Source organism: Galeopterus variegatus, unplaced genomic scaffold, assembly GCF_000696425.1.
Source record: "Galeopterus variegatus unplaced genomic scaffold, G_variegatus-3.0.2 Scaffold685, whole genome shotgun sequence".
Classification (NCBI taxonomy): Eukaryota; Metazoa; Chordata; class Mammalia; order Dermoptera; family Cynocephalidae; genus Galeopterus; species Galeopterus variegatus.
Window position 1 is genome coordinate 45535 of NW_007726796.1, and position 26911 is coordinate 72445.

Sequence of the window (26911 nt, forward strand, 5' to 3'; positions counted from 1 at the left end):
GTGAAGGCTCAGATGGATGGGGCCCGTTTCAACTGAAGGCAGAAAGCACAACAAAAAAAATAAGGATGTGCATTTAAATATGTTATTGCCTTCCACACCCACGCTGCCAGCTTTCTACTGCTCTTATCAAGATTGGTTTTGTTCAGAATTTGTTATGCTCTAGACTGGGGGAAAAAAAGAGGCAGCATATCGTTCATGACTTTGGCATAAATTAAATAATAATAATTAGTGAATTAGTGACGTATTTGATGTTAGTTGAAGTCTACATTTTAACCGAGTAGATGAATGACCTACTATGTGGTAAATACTTAAAATGGAAAGGAATACAGAACATGTTTCTGGACACATGCAAATATTTGAGTAGGTGTTTTCTTCACTATAAGAAAGCAGTTTCGTTCCTGAGAAGATGAGAGAAGTGGTCCTTTAGTGCTGAAATATTAAGCCAGCTCAGCTGTTAGTCACGGTCACCCATTTTACTAATAAGGAAATAAAGGCAAGGCATTAGGTGACAATGTAAAGTTACTCTGCTGGTCAGAGACAACGTATACGACAGACTCTGAGTACTTTCAGTCTTGTTGTTTTCCCCACCACTTCATGCCACTTGCTGCTTTCTAGTGTACAAATAGTTGATACAGTGCCATCCACACTTAGGCACAGAAAGGTACATCAATTCAGATTTAAAGGAAGAGGTCCCTAGACCACTTCAGTAATCTATTAGCTTTGTGATCTGATTTCTTCAGAAAAGTTGAAACATTACATGGGCACAGAGACAAAGATATTAATTTAAATTTTAATTGTAGGTGAAATTTAATGCCCATATCTACTATGTATTGGTCCTATGCCTTAGAAGCTCACATGGGCACATCGCAATATACTTTGATCTTGTTTTTAACATTTCATTGTCTTTTAATTCTTAATCTTTTGTTTTATTATTTTCTGTTCTTTTAACTTCCAAATGAGTATAAATACTTCTTTGATAAATATTCCTTGGCAGCAAAATACGCAGCACCTTTCAAAAAACCAAATTATATTTCTGATGATAATGGCAGTAAATTATTGCAATAGATGAGGGGAAGCCCAATAGTACCTAAAGATTGTGATCATTTCAGATGAAGCAGTGATGATATAAATTGCCAAAAGCCAACCATGTTTTCTTATGTGAATAAAACAACCAGTCTTTGAAGTGTAGGAGCAGCGAGAGGAGAAATTTGTCATGTGTAATCACCTGTTTTCTCAGGAGAGAAATACAGTACCTCCCCAACAACAGATCCCCATTTGTTTGGATGATCCGGATGAGGTGCAAAAGTGCCTTTTCCAGAGGCATTTGGCTCTTGCAATGCATTTATATTTGTTTCAAATGAAATCAGAGATTCTTTCTCTATCACTTTCCTTGCTGTGGGTGTGGTGCATGGGAAGGGATGTACACCACAAAGTCAGAGCACCCTTAGGGATTTTCACAGCACCACCGCTGACCAATCTGAATTGTTGATCTTTATTCATGAAAAGAGTTTCCTAAGGGAAAGGATATAGCTTTATAGCAGTCTGAACTATACTAGATGTTATCTGGTGTTGATAAGTACATGGAGTTGGGGGTAACAATTCACAGAGAATGCACTCTAAGTTCTATGGTTAGGCTTCATCCTTTATTAGGTAGTGAGTAAAAGACAGCTGATGCTTACAACTCCAATTTAAGAGACCATTTAAACAAAAATGGTTCCATAGTGAAGCGAGGCAGAAGGGATCCAGGTATTTCTGAGTTTCCTTATATGGCTGATGAGGAAAATATGGCTGATTGGTTTGTTCCCAGCAAATCGTTAAAGTTAGTGACACATTGTGACCCAGGACTCTGTGTACCTCACAGGCCCTGACTTCTGGCGGACTGGCTCATTCACTTTGGTGAAAAAGGGAAGAAAGAGTAACAGCACATTGTAGTGAGATCACATCCATCAACACTAAATTACCAACAGAAAGAGAGGCTTTATCAGGTGTAAAGTTTGTTGGACAGAGATTCAGGATGACCACAATAGATCAAAAAATTTGACATTATAGAAAAGGGAAACTAAAGTTCAAAATGCTTAGAAGCTGGTCACATGGGATAGAGACAGAGACCAAAACAACAAACTTATGGGAAACTGTCCACCTGGTTGAACTAGCAAGGTCCATAGGTGAAAAAAGGAAACTTGCTAAAAACCACAGAGTAGAGATACTGGGAAAGGTCAGATTCTTTCAAAAACAAATTTTAATGCTAACCAATATGTTTAACCAGAGAGGCATGGTATATAATTCTTTTAAACAGAACAATTATGGAATACAATTTCTCCTTCCTTCCTTCCTTCCTTCCTTCCTTCCTTCCTTCCCTCCTTCCTTCCTTCCCTCCTTCCTTCCTCCTTTCCTTTTTCATTTTATGTTGTTTTGGTTGTTTAACAAAATATATATAAAGCCACTGCTTTAAATATATGTTTATATGACAGATTTCTATAGCTAGATGGTAGAGAACTCCAAAGACCGTGTTTAATGTTGAGCACCAAGCACGCTATGGGTGTTTCTTAAATATAAAATGACAAATGCTAAATACCTATCTCTCATATGGTTTCATCTTGATTCTTTACACCTTTCCAAAGTTTACCATAGTTTAGATAAGAGCAGTTTCAGGAAGGCCACATCCAGCCCTTCCTGATATTTTTAAATAGACCTTACAAAACCTTTTCAAAAATATTTTTTTTCGCTAAACCTAAGTCACATAGAGTTGATTTGTAAATGTTTTGTCATTGTTCTAAGTTTGAGTGTTCTTATTAATGCAACAGACTGGCTGCATCAAACCCCACCATATCGATAGGTACATGTTAGCTTTCTATGGGAAAAAAAGCAAATAGCCTTTATCACAAATTAAAGGCACAGCTATTTTTATGCCATTTGTTACCAATTTAATGATAACATGTAACACTGGATGGTTATATAATCATTTTATATAGATTTGCTTTTTATAAGTTATTCTCTTAATCTTTCTAACATATATACAATATACATATATTTATATATACCCCTGATAAATTTTGTTTTAAAGGAAAAACATAAACTCCTTTCAGCCTTATGGTGAATATTAGAGGCTGTTAGAATTTCACAACTCCACTGGAGAAACGATGGTTCAGTGGACCTTACCAGTATTTTTTTTAAACACTATTTCATTGGTGTGCAATTATTTCAGATTCATTTTTCCGGCTGTTACTAACATTTAAATATATATTAATTGTTTATATCATGTCAGTAGGAAATCTAAAAAAACAACAAAAAACCCACAACAATAGCGAATGCTTAATTCTACCATCATACTTAAAGCAGAAACCTTTGCCTACGAGACAACCCTACTGGTATGATATAAAGGCGACATTGCAAAGATGCAATATGCACTAACACAAAAGATCTTAACTTTGCATTATCATCCTACATTATGATCATCTTTCATCCTTGAAACAATAGCTGCACTGATTTCTCTCTAAACACCCATGATGCATGGGGCTTATCTGTTTTCAGATATAGGGTCATGACAAACACTTCTCTGTTTCTAGCAGTAATTATTCAGGTAGGGAAATTAACATTTTGTAAGAAATCACTTTCATTGATGCCTTCCCCACCTCTAAGCTCAGCCCTGTTCTATCTCAAGCTAGATAGGAGAGGGGAATGTTGACCAGGGAGACCTCCATGACCCATCTGGTATTTATTTTTTGAGTGCTTACTGGTATGAAACAGTTGTTCGTTCTACCTTTGCAATTCTTTGAATCCTAGTGGCATAGATTGAGACACAGCACTATTGCTTTACAAGACATCTACTGTATCTACTTTTGTTGGGATAAATACCCAGTAATTGCTGCCATAGCGTCATATCCCTCTGCTGTACCGTACATCAAGAGGACCAGCACGGGTACTACTATTCACAGTGTTGCTTTTGTTTTTTGTTTTTTTTTTTCATATTATTTTAATCTACAGAGTAAATTATTATATATACATTGGAACCAGTTAATGCCCTTAGACAATGTATACTTGTTTCATAAAGCAGGAAAGACAACGCAGAGGGAAATAGGTGCCCAAAAGCACAGTCACAAAGGCTTCAGAAGTTCTAGATACCACTACAAGTCAATGCTGGAGATCACTTCTAAAACAATCAATGTTCAAGAGGAATGCTTTAATTTTGAGAAAATACCACTCCCTCCCTCCCACCCAAAAACCTCCCTCCCCTTTTTATAATCTTTTCAATTCACTATCAAAAGTCCTGGCTCTTCAGATAGACTTTAAACTATAAATAAACACTGCATAGTTCTCTTTTGTTTGTTTTGTTTGTTTTTGTTTGTTTTTTGAAAAATTATTGCAGTACAATTACTCCCATCTGGAATTCAGTAAGGAGCAAACAGCACAGGAGTGTGGGCGGTCCGAATGGGTCCAGGAGCTGGCCGCAGGAGTGCTGGAGGAAGCGCAGAAGTCTGGAACAGTGTTGCTGCTGGAGCAGTTCGAAGACTGAAGGGGGAACTCACTGCTACAGCAGCAGCTGCTGCTGCAGCTGCCAGTGGGTTTGGTAGAATTCGTGGAGCCAATGGCTTTGAAGGTTCTTTTGAAAACACTAATTTTACCTGCAAGGGAGAGAGGGAAAAAGAGTTAAAAAAAAAAAAAAACCCCAAGTTTTGGAGTCTGTACTTAGATATCCAAAATGGTAGGCAGCTTATAAAATATAGCAGTAAACAACTACAAAGATAAACTCACACTTGTGAGTTGACAAAAAAGAAAATGGAAAGTGTAGAGTATTTTCCCTTTGGAAAAGGTGGCAGGTATCTGAAAATGACAGATCAGGGATGTTGAAAGTCCTCCAGGAAAGTACTCAGCAACCTTGCTTTATTTTATTTTTGTTGAAAATTGTACCTTCAGAGGAAAAACAGAGAAATTTTTAGCCACCCTTTACATACACACTAACTATCAAGGAGCAGACATTTTTGAAGAGAGATTCATTAATGCTGTCAGCTGCTATTAGGCTATCCAAGAGTATAAACTGGGTGGCATAGAGAATGCTGTTTCTAATTGTGTGAAGTACTATTCAAGAGAAATAAAAATAAAATTTCACCTTCAATAAAGAAGTAAAGAAAACTGTCTTCCCCCAATTTTGACATTCTCTCAATCCTATTTTACAAAACCAGTTAATTTTCTGGCTAGTAACATTAGTATGATACCTGTTCTCATGGACGGAATGTTCCCATTTGTGGAAATGGTTACATAGTAATAGTTATGGAGTAGGGTTTAGATACTAATAGTAACCACATTGACTGCTGTTTATTTAAGAACCATTCACTCAATTGCCAAAAGTTGCATCTATGCTGGCCAGGGATAACACTCAATGTTGTAACTACTGGTGCTGAGATATCATATCAGCTCTGCACTGAATTCACAGTCTCTCAAAGAAGCTAAAATCGCATCTTTACAAAAGTGTAAAGTGACTTCATTTGCATAAAAATGGGCAATACTACTAAATTATTTGAGTCAACCCATGTTGGGATCTCATAATAGATGACTGCAGTCTCTTTTAACTATATTTTCATGTGTCAGCAGCACACAATAGCACCAGTTATTGATAAGAACTATTTTGGAGGTAACAGATTTCAAAATGCACATTTCAGCACATACTATAGATCAATTGTTCTTAACTTTTCACTGAGCCCTGAGTCTCTGATGAAAGCTGTGGCCACCTCAACCAGAAAAAAGCACATGTTCATCAATATTACCTTATAAAGTTGATAGGTTTCATAGATTTCCTCTAAAGCCCGACCAAAAAATCCAGGTCAGGACATTATACTGGAATGCTTACTAATCTAAAATGTATTCTGGAGTGATGGGGAGAAAGAGTTTCCCAGGATACATTTCCTCAGGCTTTCTATAGTGTCCTTGGATGAATAATGAAATAAGTCATATCCCTGAAACTGTTATCCAAAATCCAAACTTGTTGAGAGTATAAGTAACACCAATTCCTTGCCTCTTAAACATTACATAAGGAGATTGAAGAACTTGTTTTTCATTGACTTTCTTTCCTAAAAGTATCACTAACATCGAGACTAGATTTCGTGAGATTACTTATCCCACTTGAAAGAGTCTGGCTTTTCTCGCTTCCCTATATTCTGTGATAAACCTGAACTCAACTCAGGATGCTGGGCTGTGGCTAAAGGTGACAGAACACTGAAACAAATCAGGAAACTAATACTTTTATTGATGGAGTATAGGCTGGATTCTTAAATCAATTGTCATTTCTTAGATACATTCCACTTATTACATTTAATAATCTAAACTCCAAGTTCGGCAGACTGTGGGACATTAAAAACAGCATATTATCTTTTTGGAAGCAGAAATGACACTCACCCCCAATGGATGTGCTGCCTTCTGTAGTTTGTTGTAAGGACTGTATTTAGGTTTCGGGGGCTTCCCAGCAGCTCTGTCTTTGTGCCTTCTACTGCTAATGTGCTATTAAAAGCAATTAAAAATGACAGCTTTTTAAGTCATCAAAAAACTCTCACGAATATTGCTTTAACCTGGGGAAGAATATTAATTATGCCATGCAAGTTTCAGAAAGACAAAAATAAAAGGGCACACACTTTTGTCCTCAGATTCTGATGCTTTGATGATACATAGTTTTTATGGTATCCATTTTAGGATACTTTTAACAAATAGGAGATCTTTTTTTCCTAGCTGTTTCCCTTATCACCGCACACATCTCGTTTTGTAGAAGAGCATTTACAAAGAAAAGGAATGTCTGAAAAATTTTTTGTGCAAATGAACAAAGATGCCCAGACAGGCATGAATTTATTCCATACTAATATTTATCCTCACATTTGTACAGCCAAATGTCAACCCCTCAAATTCTAAAGACAAATAACAAACATACACAAAAATCAGCAAAAGAGTGTTCATATACATTTAAAACACACCACAATCTGAGGGCTGAGTCTTCAGTTGGCAATGTATATAGCTGGTCTTTTTGGAAGGCTATTCAGAGTATGAATGTAATGTGATTAGTCATCCCTTTAGCAGGTGGCTGCAGGATTTAGAAATACAGTTCAACACCATGTAATAAAGTACATAAAATAAAATAGCATGGTATAAAATTAGCTCTAGCATGTAAATATCTAAACAAGTAAAAATGGAACATTACTAGATGACCTTTAAAGAAAAGCAATACTTTTGAGTGGGAAACCTGGTAGAAAAAAGATCTGATACCCTTTCTTCTCCTAGTCTCCAAATACAAAGACAGTACAAACTCACTACTAATAATTTCTGAAAAGTCCTAGAGTCCATTACATTGTAGTATTCCTTCAACCAACTAAAATAAGCATGAATAAATAATAAAAGTGGTGTTCTATTGCATAGTTCCTGGGTCATTGTAGAGTCTCAGTTAATCTTTTCTTGGATAGGTGGTTGGGTGGATAGATGGAAGGAATAGAGAACAGAAGATAAATGGGTGGGTGGATGGATGGATGGATGGATGGATGGATGGAAGGGGAGATGGATGCACGGAATAGAGAACAGAAGATAAATGGGTGGGTGGATGGATGGATGGATGGATGGATGGATGGATGGATGGAAGGGGAGATGGATGCATGGAAGGGGAAATGGATGGATGGGACAGAAAAACAGAAATAAAAAGGGACAGAGGAAGTACACACATCCTCTCATAAGGGTGTTCAAATCAGTTTTCATTCCTAGAATATGTGCTGCCTACCTGTTTAAGTTGTGTTTCCGAGTTGACATGCACATCACAGATCTCACAGTGAAATGTTTTGTTTTGAAGGCCCGTGTTTCCCTTATTAACTGGTCCTTTGCCTTTCACTCCTGCCCTAGGAAAGGCTTTGATTGTCCCGCTTCCATTCCGGGCTTCTAGCATGGTTTTGTGCTTAGTACCTGCCGGCAATATGCAGAAATAATGAAAAAGGAAAATAATCTTAGCTAGTATAATGTATCTTCGAGAAACAATACAATAATAAAATTTGATGCCTCAGTTTAGTGCAGTTCTTTCAGGGACCATGGTTGAAGTATGCTCATGACAGTGTAGACCGTGACAATTTGCTCTCATCACCTTATATAGCATTATTAAATTATTCCTTTTTTCTAATGCTCCACATTAAAAACAAGCACCATCAATATAGTAACTAAACTTCAAAGTCCTGAGGTGAAATTAAATGGGTGGAACTTTGTTTCATTGCCTCTTGATGCTAATAAGACATAAACAATAGCTGATAAAGAGTGATTTACTTGCTAAAGGTATAGCTGGAGGTGATGGGTAACAAATGTAATCGGTTTAAGCTTGGTGTGTTTACAGAAGTGGCTCTAATTAAATACCCACTTTCTAAACAGAATACAAACAAGCTGTCTTGACTCTGTGTTTTAGATTAAAGAGGGAGAGTAACGGTATAAAGATTTTAATGATCCTGAAAACAGGCCATATTAGGATAGTAAAGCCCATACTGATTGGTTATGTAATTTCAAATGTAAACAAATGACTGAGAAGATGAAGGTTGATTCATAGATTAAGCAGATACTCTATAAATCAATGCTTTTTAATAAACCAATAGTATCTTTGGGCATTCACATGTAATTTATGTAACTCTACTTATCAAGTATTAACAACAGTATGTTTTTTTTTTTTTTTGAGATCACTGCAGTTACAAACAGTTTAGGATAGCAATTTTCTCTCAAAATTTTACTCAAAATTTCCTTTTTCTTAGGGTTGATAAATATTCATTATTTTTCTCACTTAGACGTGTTTTTGCTATGAAATTTTCTTTTATAATGATTTGTGTCCTTTCTGCCATTCTTATTTTTTTTTTAATTTTTATTTTTTTTTGTCTTTTTTCATGTCCGGCAACGGACCGCAACCCTCAGTGTCGCGCCCGTATCGGACCGGGACCGGCAACGGGATCACAACCCCCGGTGTTGCTCCCACGCCTCGCTCAGCCAGTGAGCGGGAACGGGTCTGTATGTGGGATCCGACCCCTCAGCGGGAGCGCCGCCGCGCTTCCCAAGCGGCGCACTGTAGCAGTGCGCCACCAGGCCGGCCCCCATTCTTATTTTTTTAAGACATTTTTAGTAGTTTCTCTTCTTAATTATATTTATTGATTATTGGACAGTTTTGTAAGCATAAGAAAAGATTCTTAACTTCTACTCATGGGCCAGCCTCCCATAACTATTGGATATTAATGAGGAAAACATGTAGAGGGGTGGGGGAGAGACAATCTAAGTCAGTGCAGATCACACCATATTAGATAAGAGACAATAAATATATAAAACAGGTTTAGAGCCACATTTCCGTGGTTGAAAATTATTGTAACTTTACTAAGTCTAGTATAAAAATGTGCATTCTTACAACTTAGACTGCCCACTTTGAATATCCATATTTTATACATAGCTATTAAAAAGTTTGCATCTCAACAGATTAAGAAAAGAGAAAAAAGTCAAAGTTTTGCAGGAAGATTGGAGGAAGTGAAACATGGAGCTGCAGAACAATGCCTCACTGGGGTTTGCTTTTGCCCATCTCCTTTGCAAAACAGTAAGTACAAATGATTTCCACCTCATCTGAAGATGGCATTAGTGAGAATGGAACAACAGCAACAAAAAAGTCCCAGAGAGCAAGAAATAAATACGTAAATAAGTGGTTGTCCAAACTTCTTTATCCCGAGATGCACCTTCTTCAGTCAAACTGAGGAGCTTTTGTGGTGCCAGTTTCATTTATGAAAATGCCTAAGAAGTCAATAGGAGATGAATTCTCATCCTGACATTCTTGTGGACTCCTGGTTTACTTTTGGTTAATATCTCTTGTGATTGGGAGTTGGTGTTTGATGAGTTAAACCTGAATCTATTAGAACACTGTTTTAACCTATTCAGCAATATTTGAGTCATTTATCTTGACTACATAGGTGGCTTGTCTCAGCACTGAGATGAGAAGAAATTTAAAAGATTTATCCCTAGTAGTAAGGCTTAGCAACAGCAGGCAAAGATCCAGAAAATAAAGTGCTTCCCAGAATATCTTTGGCAAGCTAAGCCCCACCTATGTCATGTCCCTAGAGGAAAAGTTGAAATGGGACATATGTAAATGTTTGAGAAATACCCATCTTCTCAGAAAATCATTAGGTTCCTAGAATTATTATTTAAGTGTATTCTCTCCTCAGAAGCTAGAAAAGATAGGAAAGTTAAATATACCACCCACTCATGCCTTACACACACACACACACACACACACACATTTCATAAAATTGTGGCAAGACTTGGGAGGAACTTCAACAAATAGCTTTGACTCTGGGGTTACTATTCATCATCAAAAAAGTACAACTTTTGGGGCCGGCCCGGAGGCGCTCCCTCCGAGGGTTCGGATCCCACATACAGACCGGTTCCCGCTCACTGGCTGAGCGAGGCGCGGGGGCAACGCCGAGGGTTGCGATCCCGTTGCCGGTCCCGGTCCGGTAGGGGGGCGACACTGAGGGTTGCGTTCTTTTGCCGGACCCGGAAAAAAAAGACAAAAAAAAAAAAAAAAAAAGTACAACTTTTGTGCAATATAACTTCACACATTTGGGAACAGATTGTCAGTCATAATTAAATAGCTATTAAATAATTTTATAAGATCTTAAAGCTTGAATAGAATATAAAACTCAGGAAATATGCATTCAATTTTAAAGCATTTACATTTTTGTGAGATAAAGTGTTGATTATGCAAACATAGTGATTATTAGAAGAACTCATATTTATTGAATCTTTAATACATTGCAAATACTGTGCGAAATTTTTAACCTGATCACAGCTGCCCTGTGCATTAGGTGCTATTATTTTCCTCATTTTAGAGATAACAAACTGACACTCAGAAAAGTTAAGTTACTTGTCTGTGGTCACAAAGCAAGCACTACTTGAAGTCCCTGGAAGGTAGAAAGTGGATTTCTAGCTAAGTCCCTAAAAATCTGATAAGAATTTCTAAGCCATCCAGATTCAGTTACACACACGTCTCTCATAGCACCTTTAATTTTCTATTTTGTTAATATAGTCTTTCTAAACTTGGATTCTAATGAGTCTTTCAAATCCTCCTCCCCTATTTTTTTCTCATAATGTTCTTTTCTGCTTAGTAGGGTTCCATGAATCATGATGCTTTGAAAGGCTGTGGCTCTCTGATGGCTGGTGATATCACCTCTGGTTTCAACACCATGTAAACATCTTGTGAGACTCTTGCCTTCTTCTGTGGTGGCTCAGCAGGGCAGTCACAAGTCTGCTTCCACACCTTTCTCTTTCTTCCTCTGAGCAGAGAATCTGCACGAAGCTAAGTGGACTATTTTCCTCCTATCACTTTTAAAAGGCTCACACTGACAATGATCTTCATGATTTCTGAAAGGTGAAACCATACTCCAAACACAGTTTAAATTCAGCAAGGCATAAGCCTCCAAGAAATCCTGTATTTGTTTGCTTTTGCTTGTTTGTTTAGTTTTGAGAATGTTAGGGACAAGATACTTATTGCTCTTATATCTGTGAGAATCAAAGTAGTGTAGGGGGAAGGGACTAGTTTTCCCTTTCATTCTCCATCATCTTTATGACTTCCTTTTTTTTAGCTGGCTCACAAGTTAGGTACTGGCATAAAGGAAAGGTAAGTAAGTAAGAAAATTGTAAAATTCTTTTTAAAAATTAAATAAATCATTCATCTAGGAATAGCTCATTAGGAAAATTGGGAAACTTTTTTTAAAAGAAAACAAAAAACATAACTCTACCAACTAGAAATATATCAAAATATTAATAATGGTTATCATATACTAGGCTTTTGTTTCTATTTGCACACCTACATTTTAAAAAGTTGGGATGACTTAGCTCAAGTGGTTTTACATAAAAATTCCTGTGGAATTATATACACGTTTAGAAATGCACATGGGTTTTAATGACAACATAGACTTGCAATACATGGGTGTGATATATTTAGCCACTTATCTAATATTAGACATTTGTATTATTTTCTTTTTTCTCCTATATAATTAGGCTGTAATGAGCATCCTACTGGTTAAATCTTTTATTACAAATTTGACTGTTTCCTTAGGATAGATTTTCATAAGTAGTATTATAGGGACAAAGAATATGACTATTTTTAAGTCTCTTGATTCAAGTTGCCAAATTACTTTCTAAACATTACAAAGGAAGTTTCAGAGGGACTTATTTTATAAAAAAAAAATCTATCTTGGTAGAGTCTGCAAAATTTGCCTCTCTATAAAATAAATTTCCATTCCTTAAAGTTTAATTTTCCTGAATGCTCATTCATTAAATGGTATTTAACAGTCTTTGACCAGGTCCCCAATAAACCCATGAAACTTCCAGCAATAATTTAGTCACCTTCTCACTGATTAGTTCAGTGATTCAGCTTGCAGATAAATGAGTAGAAAAGTAGTCAGTTTCCATATAAATAGCAAAGAGCAAATGTTTTTTGATGTGTTTATTTAAGTTATTGAATATGATAGCATTATATTCCAATTCTCGAGTGTCCTGAGAAAGAACAGTTCTCTTGAATCTATATACCTGAAATGTGTAATTGGCATCAAAAGCTTCTGTGTGCTCCTTTTTAAATGTCCAAATTGCAAATTAGTCTTTTGTTCCCCTGACCTCTTATATCTATATAGTACATATTTTCCATGTTAACTGTATTTGCATTTTCTCTTAGAGAAGAAAACTTAGCTGTATTTTATCAGCACATCAACAAACATTAATCACCAGAATCCAAGGTATTGGGCGACCTAGTAATGGACCAAATGACCAAAAAAAAAAAAAAAAAGAAAGAAAAGAAAAGAAAAAAATGTGTTATTTCTGTTAGCTCCCTGATTGAAAGTAATTTACTGATTCACCAGTGATGTATCTAAAGTTCAATTTGCAGAGGTGAAAGTAGAGACAAGGAAAACAATAGGTCTAAAACAGGGGAAAAGAGGACTTTGCTTTTAGCATCAGAAAAGACCCCATAGGAGAAGCTATGAGGTCAGGTTGAGATGGGAGACAAGCCACATGACGGACCCAGTGATCAAAGATAGCCCAGGGAAGAGCTCTGCAGGCTGAGGGACTCAGTGGATAGAGCGCAGGGCTGGTTTGATGAATGTATGGAATTGATGTAGCAGTAACCCTTCAAATCCCAGCATGTGAGGAGAAATATCAGGCATCCAGAATGCTTCTTTTATCCATAGTACCCTGACACTGACTGCAGGGAACACTGAGGCTTTTCCACGCTGCTGTAGACAGCATTGAACAATCTCTATGTGCACCCATCTCATCTCCTTAAAAACAAAGCCCTTAAGAGCATGGAAAATGCCACATTCCTTTTATATAGATTCCCCAAGAGAGCCTAGCAAAAAGGTTCTTCACATAATTCCCACTCAATAATCAATAAATGGACAAATTATTTACACTTCCATAGTAAAACTGAGATACATGCTGTCTTGGTTATTTATAAAAGCAGTGTTTTTGATGTTATAAACATCAGTGACTTTCTATGAGGCATGGGCAGGAAAAATGATATAGGTTGAACATGCCACTGGTTTGGACATATAACTTCTTTTAACAAGAACAGTTGTGTAAAACTACACAGCCAGAAAGTGCATACTGACACATCTCTGAACTCACTTATTCTGGTTATTAATCTGTGACAGTTCCCCAGATGTGAAATAATTTAACCCTGAATGCTCATAGTAACGTAAAAAATTCATTTTATTAGGTAATATACCCCAAATCATTCACTATCACAACCCCCAAAAGACATTATTTATTAATTATAACTCTACTATATGATTCAATAGAAGCTTCTGTGATGATGAAATTATTCTATATCTACGCAGGTACATGGCTAATATGGTAGCCTTTTGAGACTCATCAGCATTTAAATGAGCCCACTGCAACTGAGAAACTGAACTGTTAATCAATTTACATCAATAGCCACCTGAGGCTAATGGTTGCCATATTAGATAGGGCAGCTCTAGTGCTCAAGTATGCCATGGATGGGTAGGTGGAACATGGAGGAGGTATGAGGCTGAATCGTTGGGTCTTTTTAAAATCATTTGTAGAAAGCTTCTTAAAGAAGGCACAACAGCAAATTGTGATAGGAGAGTCTCTATTTTTATTTTCAGCTGAATTGATGCTTTATCATTACCCTAGAAGATGCTGATTAGGAGTGGCAGATAATCTTTGGGCCTTAATAATAATGCGGCCATGAACACTGGCCATGGCTGACTGGCTTGGGTGTGATTTTCACATGAAACAAGACTCCATGTGTTCTATTTCTGAACACAGATTCACACGCTAGATGGAGGCTTCTGGAAGGCAATGACTGGGTCTTGCTCACAGTTGTATTCTCAGTACCTAATACAAAGTAGATGATCAATAAAAATGAGCTGAAGTATCTGAGATAAATAAAGATTGGTAAACAAACACTGAACTTTCCTTCACCCACCCCCTCCAATTGTATAAATAATCATGAGCTCAAGCTCTGAAACTGTGCAGGCCAGAATTTGCCTTCATTAGCTGTGTGAACTTAGGTTTCTTTGTGCCTCAATGTCCTCAGTTATAAAAAATAAAATTATCTGCTCTATTTAAGTGTTATATTAAATTCATTTATTGTTTTAAGGATTATTCTTGGTGCTTCTAAGTGCTCAGTAAATTATAGTCCAACTTCTTTTCTTTCTCCTTCTTAATATTGTTGGTTATGTTAAGGCAAAAGTTTAGAAGTCTATAAGCATTTTAAAATTTAGTAAAGTCTGTCCTTTGATAAGTATCTTTTCTGTATATTAAAACTTAGTGAGGGATAGAAGAAGCTCTGTCCACAATTAGAGAAACTGGAATGAGTTTAGTGCAAATTGTCAAATGTTACTACTTCAAGTCATTACCAGAAATATCTGCCCAAATTAGTAATGAGCTTAAACTGTAAAACATTTCATAAGTTTTCTCTAACTATATTGAAAAAAAACCCATCAAAATTAGTTAAACAAAACATTACCTAGTAGGATGTTTTGGGGAAATTTCTTTAGAGAAAAGTACAAAATATGTCTTTGTAATATCTGTTTATAACAAAAGCACATGCTTCAAAAAGTTTGTGAAAAAACAGAATTAAAAGATAATACAAATCCTTTTATGAACGTTTTGGAGATCCCTAGTAAAAATTTAGAGGGGGCTTCCAGATCTCTTGAAAATGTGTTTTTGGCATTCTTAGACTGTTTTGTAAACTCTGCTACTCAGCTCAGAAGAGCTATTTCTCTTCCCAAATTCTAAAATATTTAAAAGAAGAATGCTTCTGTTCAAGTCCTATATTCCAGTGTTACGGAATACAAATCAAGGCACTGTGACTTCAGTGGTTACACATTAGTGGGGAAAAAAAGAGAAAGCAAATGAAATTGACCCCTGAATAATGTTGGCAGCAGCTGTGGTCATACCAATAATTGTGCCATAATATTTGATCCTTAAAAGGTGCCATATGGCCTCTTAACTCAATTGAAGAGAGAGAGAGAGATGTAAGTTCAGAGAGGACAACTGTATTGCCCAGGTTCACATAGAAACGTTATCTGCATATCTAAGGGTAAAAATTAAGTCTGATCATTTCTAGTCCATTCTACTGGACCACACAACAGGTGTGATAGCATGTGATAGAAACTGTATTCCCAAAATTTGCTTGTAATCACTTGTTTAGGATTGAGAATGCATTTTCCAAGGTTAAAAGAAAAACCTATTTTGAAAGGTCTTTGGCTTCCCACAAACAGCCCAAAGATGCATAATTCCACACTCAGTGCTGCAGGCCCTATCTTCTGTATATGATGTGTTTCCAAGGAGGGAAAACAATTTTGGAATTATTTGGATGCAAAGGGAACATCTTCTAACCATTTAGCCTGGCTGCTTCTAATCAGGATTGGCCTTCAACCCTGGAAAAAACAACCTAGTCTTAAGGGTGGTTTTCTGACATCTGACTTCTAGAAGAAAGCGGAGATTTTTAAAATTATATGTTTCAAGCAGTGAAATAGAGTGTGAGGGGTGAGGGGTGAGGTGTGAGGTGTAGCAGTTTTCTTTGGTAAGCTCCAGTCACCCAAGTTCTCAACTGGCTAAATGATGCATTCTGTACTGGCTGCCTTCCCCTCCGTCCTCTTTCTCCCACTCCCCTAAAACGTTTCCTTCACCTCCCTAAAGAAAACTATTTTCTCTCAAATCCTTCTCCTAGAGTCTGCTTCTGAGGGAATCCAAACTAAAACACATCACAATAATCCTACGATGAATCCTACTGCTCCTATTCCTGGCAGGAGAGTGGGTGTATATACAGCCTTTCTTATTTACACTTGCCCCATGGTTTCCCCACATCCGATCCTACAGGAAAGATACAGAGGAAGTCCCTGCACAAGCAGCGGTAGTTTGGATACAGGTAAGACTGCATTCACATTCATCCACATCTAGAGGAAGTCCCAGACATCATGAGCCTCCCAACACTGTTCCAGTTACAAATAACAGAACTGAATCTGAAAATCAAAAATAGGCGACAAAGGGGGTCAAAGAGTATCTAACTGCATGTTTTTTTCTTCTTCCTTTGTCACCTCCAGTTCTCACACTCCACACTACTGCAAATCTAGGGTGAGGTCTTAAGTGAGCAGTAAGCCTAGATTCTGGGGTGGGTGCTTCCCAAACAGAAAAAAAAAGATCTCTGATGCAGGAAGGGGAATGCATGGACAAGGAAACCCAAGGAACAGCTTGGAAAGAAGGGGAGTGGCAGTCTCCAGACTAGCCTGAAGCTTCAGAGTGGCTCAAGTAAAGGGTGACAGCCGCATTCACCTCCTTAAACGCTCAGATGAAATTGTCATAGTAGTTCTCAGCTCTGCCTGCTAAACACTGGGAAGGTGCTTTTTCTTTTCCCAAAAACTACAGCTTCCCAGGCCCCGGATATAAGCAATCAGATGTCTGGATAAATATATTTTTAATGTTCCATGGGTAATTTTGACACACAAAGCAAAGATGAGGACCACAGAATTGGAATATTAAAAATATTGACTTGATGTGATATAATCAAATAAGTGACTCCTTTGCTTTCTTAATCAGATGTTTCTAATAAGAATTGAAGAAGGACTCCCAAATTCTTCATAAATAAGCTCCAGCTTCAAATGGCACGGTTTGTTTATCTGTCAAAATTGTTCCCCCCCTGCCACCAAAAAAGAATGTTTCTCTGTCACTATGTGGAATGATCAAGAATTCTTGAGAAATAAATGGACGTTCAATGATGTTTATACTTTCTGAAGAAACGTATCACGTTCAAGAAGACATGTATTAGCATGAAGAAACACACAGCAAATCTGCATAGTTTAGATTCTGACTTAGGGCCAGATGCTTTTCTGTGCTTTTCAGCCCCTGAACTCATGAACTCTGCCTGACTACAACTAATGTTGTGTGCAGGAGGAAGATATGTGCTGAAGGAATTGTTCTTCATCTGCAATTACTCCTCAGAGTCTCGAAGTCAATACTTGAATCTTACCAGTGCAGCACAACAATTGGTCAATGACTCAACATACAGCTGCAATATTAACTCAGGATATGATTCATAAATGATTCTTCTTCTATTATAGTTGCTGACAGAGTCCTGGCAATGAACCCAGTCTTTTAGAGAAAAGTTGATCTTGGCAATGAACCCAGTCTAGAGAGAAAGGCTGATATTTGTGGGTGTGTATGTGTGTGTGTGTGTATATACACACAAGTATATGTATACATAGAGAGAGGAATGTGTGTATATATACATTACACATATGCACACACACATACACACACAGAACAGCTGGTTGGAACCAAAATACACTGGAAGAGTATTTTGTCCTGGCTTGTCTGCATCCCAGTATTTCCCTCTCTGCTATTAAAGTCATCAGAGAGACCTAGGTTTGAATCATGGTTCTGTCACTTAACTGGTCATGTGCCTTTTCTGAGCTTCAATCAAATGGAAAAAATAACACAGTTAAGTTTTGGGGAAGAGTAAATAAAATATTACATGTAGAGATCATAACTCAGTGGCTACACATAATAAACACTTTCTAAAGTTTAATTGTCGAGGTCACATAGACTCAGACCAAATAGCATTATTTGTCATTAAAATCATAATAGAGAGGTTTTAACCAAAACAAGGAGTTGTGCAAACACATTTTGCAAAAATATTATGGGTACAGTTTTAGAAAACTTCATTTAGAAGCAAAAGCATAGAGGTACATATAATGTAGAAATCACATAAATGCAAAAAATATCTTAGAATTATACGTTATCTCCTAATGATTAATAAAACATAAACATAGACACACACACCATGGCCTGCAAGCCCTAGAAACCCTCCCTTGACCCCATATAAATGACACTTTGCTTGTCATTTTTGGTTTTTTAATGGTTAATGAATTCCACATGATAATTGCCAGTTTTCTGCCACCCCTTTATCCCCTGCTGCAAAAGATCTAATCTATTCAGAGGAAGATAATTGCAGAGCTGTTGAGACAGAAAAGAAATGGCTGCATCTCACCACTGTTGTGCGCCTCCAGCTGTGAGGCGGAGTTGACAGCAACCTTGCATAGAGAACAGTAAAGGAGCCGTTTTGCTTTTTCTTCCTCAGTCTCTGTGGAAGGACATGAGCTATTGCCAGTGGCTGTCGTGGGGCTTTTTTCCACTTTAGAGGTGATGTCAGTTGTCATAACACTGCTTTTGCGTATTTCCACAGCTGTCGTCGTTGATATTGCTGGTGTCCCTGCTGTACTGTCTGCATTCAAAATAGCACAGGAAAAAAGGGGGGGGGGGAACAGTGGCATTATCTTTCCCTATTTGGAAATGTATCACTAATATTATTTCTGCTAATAATGATGAGAGCAACTAGAAGTCGCTGCTTGTCAATTACGCATCATTCATCATCTCATGAAGTTTACATAGATGACCGCATTTAATTTCATATGTTGAAATAAAACATCCAGATGACTCTTAAAAATACACACAAATACAATTTTAAAACATTCTATGGAGTCAATAACATACCCACAAATTTCTCCTGTTAACATATGGCCTTAGTAAAATAATATTTACAATATATTCTACTCAGTATATACATATTTCTAGACAGATGGATTTTTTTTAAAAATAGAAGATAAATGCTTTTAAGATATTTTTCTTCTTCTTTAATACTTGTCTCTCTCTCTCCATTTTCCTTCTATATTTTTCTTTAATTTAAAAACAGGCACAGATCCTTTTGCATATATGTATGCAAAAGAATATAGAGCCCTGATGCCATAATTGCTTTCTCCAGATCAGCAGTTCAGAAAATCATTGTCTTATTTACAAAGAGTTAAAATTCAGCACCAGGTACAGAAATTATCAGTATCAAAATAAGAGGAATTTTAGTCCAGCATATTTATTAAATGCATGCTCTGTACCAGGCTGTTATGTGTAGAGTTTGCAGCACCAGTGTTCAAACATCAATAGCCACTATTCACAAGGAATTCACAGACTGGTCACACCGTGTTATTATCACATTCAGGAATCTGATGACCATGAAAGTGTTGATGCACTGTAACCCTACAACCCTTCTGGCTCTTAAGTCTGATTCTAAATCTGGAGAGACCAATCATCAAAATGAAACTATAGCATCCTAACCTGACTTGGGCACATACAGATCTCCTCCTAAATATGCCAGTCACCCTGATTAGCAATGTTTGCCATACTCGATAATGAATTACAAATGAGCTCTACACTCATATCCTATCTAGTCTTATATTCCTTTTTTCTGCCTCCCAGCTGATTCTTAACCTCCTAACCAAAATATTCCCAGGCTGGCTCTCCAGCTACAGCTGCTCTTGAAATTGTCTCTCATTCCATATGCTGCTATAGTCACTATTTAATGCCACACTAAAAAGTTCATGATAAATGGATTGGACAGTGGGTATAAAGGGCAGTGGTCTGCCTGCAATGAAGTGCTGAATGCATAAACACTTACTAACGAGAGTTGATTGCAGCTACAGGATGCCTTTTAAGTTGAATATCCCGTTTGATCCAGGCATAGGGGTGGGAATATGGTTGAGGTTGTTTATTGCTACTTTCCTAAATATGGCTTCAGAAACACTAGTCAATAAGAAGAGAAATGGGCTCTCGTTAAAGACTGTTGTATAAAAGGATTCATCTGGATCTTGTTTCCTTTGCCTGACACTTTTAATCACTTATTAAATTTTTAATCACTTACTTAACTGCTAAGATAAAGTAAGTTTCTTTAGTGTCATGAAGAACATCCACTAACCATGTTTTAAAAAATACTGCAAATCAGTATCTCATGGTTAAAGAAAAATAAATAAAACTACTTTTAAACAATCAACCACATTGTATATTGACAAAATAAAATAAAATAATAAATAAATAAAAGTTCAAAAAAAAAAACTACTTTAAAACAAAGTTTTCCCACTAGAATACATTTGTTCCCTTGAACACTGAAAGGTCCACTTCATAATTAGTTTTTACTTGACTGCTAACATTCCATCATTAAAATATCAAGTAACAGCCAGAAAATATCTCTGAGAACCTAGAGATGGCATAAAACATGACAATTTCAAGAGGATCCTATAGTTGTTCATTGCCTCTGATAAACCAGAAATGACTGTTTGAAAGCATGTGTATATGTGCCCTTGAATAAATTACAAATGCCAGTCAATTTGCTAAGTGTTTTATATACTTAAAAATAATTTTATATCCTTATAAGATACTTTGATTTAGCCTTCACCTGAAGTTCTGAAAGTGAGAAAATTCCAGAAGTTAAGGAAATTTCCCAAGGTCATACAGGTGGCGTGTGGTGATTCTCCATAGTAATGTCACTAGAAGCAGCGAGCTAATACTACCGAATTGTTCTTATGATCAGCAATATGGGGAGTGACAACCGTAAATACAGATATTGTATTTAAACTTGGTGTGGCCACACACTAAAGCCAGAGTGTGATACTGTTGGTATTTATTTCATTGCAATCTACCCTGGTAAAGATTTCCCTAGCAATACCCTATTTCTAACAACTTTTCCTCTGGATCGTCATGTTTATTTTATGTCTTGATCTGAACATGGCACATAGCATAGATCATCGTAATCCTAAGCTAACTTTCCTATTTACAGTAAATTTTGTTAACAAAAGTGTAGAATAAACAAAACCATGGATTTTCCAATCCCTGTGACAGCTATATTAGTGTCTCTCCTGACCCCAGAGAATAATAATGTACATTTATACCAAAGATGGCATAAGATCAGATTCTCTATACCTAGGGTTTAGTAAAGTATTAACATTTCTTAAGGCAAGTTCCTTTCATGAGACAGGCTTAGAGAAATTAATATCAAAATGCTTAACTTTCAGCGCTTCTACTGTGTGGCATATTTTTGACTACATAGCGGAGCACAGATCTGTTATTTTCTAACCTTGCAGTTAATTGGAAATGAATACAAAATTATATTTTTATTTTAAATTTAATATATAGATCTTGATTCCATAAAGATAGAATTACTATTAATTTATAACAAGATGTGGATTTTCACTTACCTTTATTTTTTTATCAGTGATAAAGGGGCCTTTTGTAAAATTAAGAAAGTATATTTTAAGATTATGCCTTATTCAAAATAAATCAACTATTCCATACATTGCATATAAATGTACACTGCATACATATAGCAAAGAGATTTTCCTTAAACATTAAATTACCAATTATAAAATAATTCTTATCCACTCAAAAGAATCTTAAATGGATGATCATGTTAACTGCGTATACACTTGATATGATGTAATCAGTATTACCTCTGTGATCTTCCTCCCCCAAATCCATAACCCTCGTCTAACCATGAAAAAAACCTAAAACAAATCTAAATTAAGGACACTGTACCAAATTCCTGACCAGTATTCCTCAAAACTATCAAGTTCATCAAAATAAGGAAAGTCAAGAAACTGTCACAGTCTAGAGGAGCCTAAGGAGGGAGACATGACAACTAAATGTAATGTTAGATCCTGGATGGGATTCTGGGGACAAATAAAGGACATTAAGTAAAAACTTAGAAACTCTGAATAAAGTATAGGCTTTAGCCAATAATAATGTATAAATATTCCTCATTAGTTGTAACAAATGTACCATAGTAACGTGAGATGTTAACAATAAGGGGAAGTAAGGTATATGGGAACTCTGTTATATTCTTGCACCATTTCTGTAAATCTAAAACTATTCTAAAATTAAAGTTTATTAAATTTAAGAAGGGCCGGCTTGGTAGCGCACTGCTACAGTGCGCCGCTTGGGAGCGTGGTGGCGCTCCCGCCGAGGGTTCGGATCCCACATACAGACCGGTTCCCGCTCACTGGCTGAGCGAGGTGCGGGTGCGACACTGAGGGTTGCGATCCCGTTGCCGGTCCTGGTCCGGTACGGGCGCGACACTGAGGGTTGCGATCCGTTGCCGGACACGAAAAAAGACAAAAAAAATAATAATAAAAATAAATAAATTTAAGAAAAATAGAATTATAACCAGTCAACAAATAGTGCATAATTCCAGTTACTTTGAAGGATCATAGTCAGAAGAGACACTCATGGTTTTATAGCATAGCCTTCTTGACTTTTAGATAAGGAAGTTTCAGTAAATTTCTCAAGGTCATATAGGGCTCTAAGGCAGAAACTAGGATTTATTGCTGCATCTCCCAATTGCAATCTTAGTGCATGTTATCCTACCCTGCAATGACTCATGCACTCAAACTTCATTCCATCAACAATTACTAAGCAGCTATTTTGCGCTAAGTTCTATGCTAAGCAACTGGAGGTAAGAAAGCCAATTAACAAGATCATGTACTTAGTGACAAATAGTTTATGAGATATCCACAATGACTCAAAATGTAATAATAAATGTTATAAACTTAATAGACCTTAATATGTTTGGTTCATTGCTATATCCTTGCACTTACACTTGACATGAAATAGCACTTGATAAATATTTATTGAAAGAAAAAATGAATGAACAGATGAATGAATTAATGTACAACAATATTAGCTCATCATTGTGCAAGCACTTTTAAAGCAATCACAGCTATTAACTCATTCAATCCTCATAAAAATCCCAGAGGCACGTATCATTTTTATCTCCATCTTAGAGAAGAAACTGGGATTTGGAGAAATACGGGAACTTGCCCAACACCAGAACTGCCAGCAGGTAGCACAATGACTTGAACTTAGTCTGGCTTAGTTGCAAATGCTCTTCATTTATTTTTTATTGCTAAAATTTAGAGGCTTCTTTTGGTAAAAGAATTTGAGTTAGTCATGATTTATTATGCATGCTGAAAGGTAACACCTTAAATATTTGACTTTAAAAGAAGCTAAACATGGTCTGAGCTAGCGTCAATCATTTATATCCAATCATCCATTTATGCTAACGTATTAATTTTCTCAAATCCATTTAGAAGGTGGGAAGAAAAGGAAAATGTACAGCTCTCAAATAAGCTCTTGTGCAGAATGTAAGAATAAACCAGAGGCCTTCTTCACTGCACCCATTTTTTCCCCAAAAGATGAGATAGTGATTCACTTTCTTAGTATTTTCCAAAGGCTGATTCAGATTTCTTTTTACTATTCAACCAATGACTCCAGGAATAATATATGTGACAGAGAGTTGAAAATAATGGGTGGGATTCAGTGGGAAGAGAAAGATTTGACATGGTTTGGGCTTGCATTGCTGTGCCATTTTTCTGCCAGCACCCTGTAGCAAATATTCATTATTGCAACTGTCGCTATTTGGCTTTGACATTAAAACAGATTGCTAATACTTTGTGGAATGGGGATTTTTGAGAATGAAACGAGACATGTCAGTATTCAGAGTGGTCCACTTGTGACCCTCTTCTTGAATCAAAACACTGCAAATACTTTTCTCTTAAAAAAAATCCACAAAGCGTAAGAAAGGAGTCCAGAAAATATTAACAACTTGAATTCTGGATAATAAAACACAGCAGCCAAGTTACATGGTCTGGATAAGAAATTTATTCCTCTAGTAATAGACTTCATAACCCAAGTGGGAAAACCCCAGGGGAGTTTTGTACGTTCCCCCCCCCCCCAGGTAACAGGGATTAATGTTATGACCCAAAGATGCTCATCACGTTTTCCTGTAGATTGAAGACTCAGAATTACATCCAATTTATTTTCTTCTGTCCTGTATGAATTTAAGTCTCACTCAGACTTGCTAGCAAGTGAGTAAAACATCTGCTTCCTCTTAAATACACTGATATTCTGAAGTATGGAAAGATGCTTCACAACAAAAAATATCATGGTCTTTAGAAATTATTACTGGCTGCTTTCTTTCCTATCAATTTTATTTATGTTAACCAACATTTACTGAGCACAGTGTCACACTCTTAGACCCAGGGAGGAACAGCCCCTGAATTGGGCTTTGCTTTGCAGTCTTGAGGGCTCCACATATCATAAGACACTGAAACAGAAGTCCTTCTATTTTTGTAGATTTTGATCTTGTAAACAACTTTTTACGGGGTTTAGTAAATTGGAATTACAGGAAAGGGAAATGAGAGCTGAACTGTGTGCCCCAAAGGCCAGAATAGAGAGGCTGAGAATTCGTGTGTGTGTGTGTGTGTGTGTGTGTGTGTGTGTGTACATGTTGGAGGAAATCACAGCTTGTACCTGGTAACCAGAGAAAGAGTGGCTGCTTTTGTACAAATTTGGCCACCCCAAATCACCAAAATATATGTCTAAGCAGACAAAGACCCCAGTAAACATTCTGTCCCTCCCATCTGCTAGGGTGGTATAGTTATAGGAAGTGCTTCACCCTGCCTGGAAATCCTGAGTCCACAAAATGAGAACAGGAAGAAATAGAGCATTTGTCTCCAACTGTGTGCTAGCTGATTTGAGTGGATCCAGTCACCACCCAGAAATCCTGGCTTTGGGTATAGCTTCTGCTCTGTTCGCATAGATCTGTTTTACCACTTGGTAGGGCTTGGGGCTGACTCCAGGTTACAAGGAAATCCCTGAGGGACAGGCTGTGGGGCTGCTGGGTGAAGCTTGATAAAATATTTAGATATATGGCATACAGTCTCCATTGATAAACTTGCCCTGGCCCAGAAAGTTCTGGAGGTGTGCCTGATTGAACCCCTCCCATGTGTCAGAGCCTGTGCCAGTCATTGAGGTTAAAGAAATAAATGCAGAATAACTTGTCTATGAAAGACTAACAGAGCTCTAACACAATAACAGTGGAGGGAACAACAGATTCACTCTCTTTGAGGAGGATAAGGAGGAGGCGTTAGTAGAAAATATTAAAAATGAGTTGTAAATTGAACTCTAATTTTATTACATCTCTAATGGTCTGTGACTTGGAAGTGCCATAAAAAAAGTGATTCCATGTACTTTTAATCAAGTGACAAGTTCTCTCCCATAGTGACCAGTGTGAAACTCTTAATGTACTAAGGCATCAGGTGAGTAATTTTACCTTTACATCATTTGAACTAGATTTCCCATATCTTGTTAAAAATTGTAGAAAGATAAGAGATTTTAAAAACTTACAAAACAAAAATATTAAACTGCAGCTTTTGAGATGCTTTTCAAAGCTGCCCAATCTATGGTATGTTTGAGGCAATTATATCAAGAGTAGATTCATGCACAGAGATATGGTTAGCTGTTGAACTCACTTTGTGCCATGTATATCATATGCAGATTAGAATATAAATTATTCTGATGAAAAAGTATTTGAAACAGAGCTTATTAAAAATTTTCGACTTTTGGATTTCCTTCTTGAGGCCAGGGACCAATTAGTTTCACAGGCACTGGCCATTTTCAAGATAGATTATGTGATTTGAGAGGGCAATGTGAGATAACATTCATTTCATAGGATAATTTATCCCAAATTTAGGCTACTCCTATCACTCACTAAAACTGTGAATCAGGTTGCTAGGTTAGAGCATGGTTGCAGAAACACTAGGAAGGGGGTGGTGATCAGGACCAGGTCAAAGAAGGCTTGACGTGGGTCAGACAACTGAGGGTGGAGCTAATGAGAAGCAGGAGGGGCAGGAGAATCAGGCCCAGCCGGAGGGAGAAGCTGAGGCTACTGCAGCACAGAGATCTCAGCCGGAATTGTCCAGTTCCCTGGGGAGTTAAGCAGGATTCAATAGCTGGCCAACCAAAACTGAGATCTACTTTTCTCCAAACCTTACATCTCTAAAATGTCCGTGACCTTGAAATGGACCTCTCTAGTTTGAACTGGGATTCTGCAAGTAAAAGCAGGCTTGCTCTCTCTAGGCAATGGTCCCACCTGTTCCTCCACCCCACCAAAAAAGCTAAATGAGTAAAGCAGGCCAACTGACAATGATCGTGTTAGGGATAAGTCCAGTTTTACCAGATGCTTTGATGATTACTTTGGTAAAAGCTTAAAATATAAGTTTTATGTAAAATTTCCAAATTTTGAATGTTAGCACCTGTATGTTTGTGCACGCGTGTGTGTGTGTGTGTGTGTGTGTGTGTGTGTGTGTGTGTGTGTGTGTGTGTGTGTGTGTGTGTGTGTGTGTGTGTGTGTGTGTGTGTGTGTGTGTGTGTGTGTGTGTGTGTGTGTGTGTGTGTGTGTGTGTGTTTAAAATCCTGCATAGGCCAAAGTCTTCTGTGTGCTCTATGTGGAGTGTGGGGTGCCATCTTTAAAAGTTACTCTGGGGACATGTGCCTATTCTCCAAATGCTGCTCAATTCCACAGTAGTTAAGAGACTGGTCATATGGCTTTACTTAAGCTCTCCCTCAGAACACAAGGTCGCTATTTTAAAAAGAGATAAACCGATTAGTTAGTACTTTTTTTTTCTCTACCAGGTAATTTTCCCTCTTTCCTTTTAGAATCCATAAAGAAGGAATTCATTCTAAGCTAGAAGCCTTGGCATGT

At 37.1% G+C, this 26911-nt stretch overlaps 1 protein-coding gene across 2 annotated transcripts in view; it reads right to left on the minus strand.

Moving 5' to 3' along the window:
- Positions 1-4335: 4335 nt before the first annotated feature.
- ZNF385D (zinc finger protein 385D) overlaps positions 4336-26911 on the minus strand; it is a 318355-nt gene continuing 295779 nt past the window's right edge. The window contains exons 4-7 of one of the 2 annotated variants that reach the window (XM_008571375.1): positions 18539-18772; positions 7748-7926; positions 6391-6492; positions 4336-4622 (exon numbers count right to left, since the gene is read on the minus strand). In XM_008571375.1, coding sequence (XP_008569597.1) covers positions 4389-4622; positions 6391-6492; positions 7748-7926; positions 18539-18772 — 749 coding nt within the window. In that variant the 3' untranslated portion in view covers positions 4336-4388. The remainder of the gene's footprint in view (positions 4623-6390; positions 6493-7747; positions 7927-18538; positions 18773-26911) is intronic. The other variant, XM_008571374.1, reaches the window with a different exon arrangement.